The following is a 1,415-nucleotide window of genomic DNA, read 5'->3' as shown; positions in this document are numbered from 1 at the left end:
TCCACCAGGTCACAGTTACCCAGAAGCAGCCCGGTGTAAGGAAGAATTTTCCAAAGATAAGAACAGTTATCTCCAGACAGTAGTGAGCTCCCAGTCCTTACAAGTGTGTGCAGGCACAAAGGGAAAGACCCCCGGTGTGGCTGTCGCAGAGGGGAGTGGGCTTCCTAGGGTCCAGCCCCGCCAGATAGCTTCAGAGTTCTTCCAGACTCCAGGCTCTGTGATTCTCCTCCTTTCCTTCCTGGTCTCCATCTTCCTTTTTCTCCTTTATTTTACTGACATTTTTCCCAGCCAGAGTTCTAGCATCTTCTTTCTGAAGCTTTTCATGATTTCCCCTGCCATATCCTTTTTAAAACTAAATGGAGCATAGATGAATACACTGCCCCACCCCCATCCACACAGACCCTCGCCCCTGCCCCAGTCAGAGGTACCTGTCCCGCGTGCCCTCAGTACAGGACCGTGCTTGTATTTCCTCCTTTTTATCACCTTGCACTATTTCTGGTTTTACATGCTCTTCTCTCTCTGTCTCAAGACTGCAAGTTTCTTGAGAGCAGGGACGGTATCTCTCTGCCTCTGCACTGCAGTGCCCCTGGCCCTGGGACCTGCTCAGGGAGAGCTTGCTGAGTGAATTAGAGTGGGGGCACAGAGTGAATTAGTGAGAGGGCAGTTTACTCCCCCTTCAAAAAGAAGTAGCCACCAGGCATATCTGTCCGGGTGGGGATGGGAACTCTTCTGTGATCCCAGAAGTCTCTCCTAGGCATTGTCTGATATTGCATGGTGAAAGTTATAAAGCTCTCTAAGATGTGATGACTTTCTGTTTTTCTTCCAAAGCAAGCAACCCGGTGATAGCAGCTCAGCTCTGGTAAGTGCCCCGGACTCTGGAGTGTAGCTCTCCTCTTTAATTACTGTATTTATTTGCAATGTTGACTTTTTCCTTAATACAATTAAATCAGAGCGTGAGTCACCTGATCTTTGTATTTTTTTGTTTTTTTCCTTTTCCTGCTGCCTTGCTATATACCATTTTCCTGGCTTTCAATAAGTACACAGTAGAACATTCCAAGACAGTTTGTTTATTTGGAAAGCACAGCCGCTTTGTTTGAGCAGCTCTGTGCTTTGTTTCTTGTAATCGTGCGTGGTCAAGGTGATAGGCGTGTGTGCAGCACACTGTGCTCATGGCATGGCAGGCAGTGCTGGGAGAGGCAGGCCGTGTGGCAAGAGCTGGACAGGGCACGTGCTGGATTTGCTCAGTGCAGGGTTCATAGTTGTACAACCTGGAAGACATCAAACACCTTTATGGAAATCCTGCAGGAAAAAGAACTTATCACAACTGAAATTCTCCAGCACAGGAGTCAGCAAACTTTTTCTATAAAGGGCCAGGTAGTAAACATTTTACACTTTGCAGGCTGTGCAGTCTCTTT

General features: G+C 47.6%; 1 protein-coding gene across 1 annotated transcript in view; it reads left to right on the top strand.

Moving 5' to 3' along the window:
• The window catches only part of LOC103605990 (band 4.1-like protein 4B), a gene marked incomplete at both ends in the record, with an annotated part of 97,451 nt that overhangs the window by 30,572 nt on the left and 65,464 nt on the right, over nucleotides 1–1,415 (top strand). The window contains one exon of the mRNA XM_008590586.1: nucleotides 829–859. Coding sequence (XP_008588808.1) covers nucleotides 829–859 — 31 coding nt within the window. The remainder of the gene's footprint in view (nucleotides 1–828; nucleotides 860–1,415) is intronic.

The sequence above is a fragment of the Galeopterus variegatus genome, unplaced genomic scaffold, assembly GCF_000696425.1.
Source record: "Galeopterus variegatus unplaced genomic scaffold, G_variegatus-3.0.2 Scaffold6218, whole genome shotgun sequence".
Lineage (NCBI taxonomy): Eukaryota > Metazoa > Chordata > Mammalia > Dermoptera > Cynocephalidae > Galeopterus > Galeopterus variegatus.
This window is presented reverse-complemented; position numbering and strand designations above follow the sequence as displayed.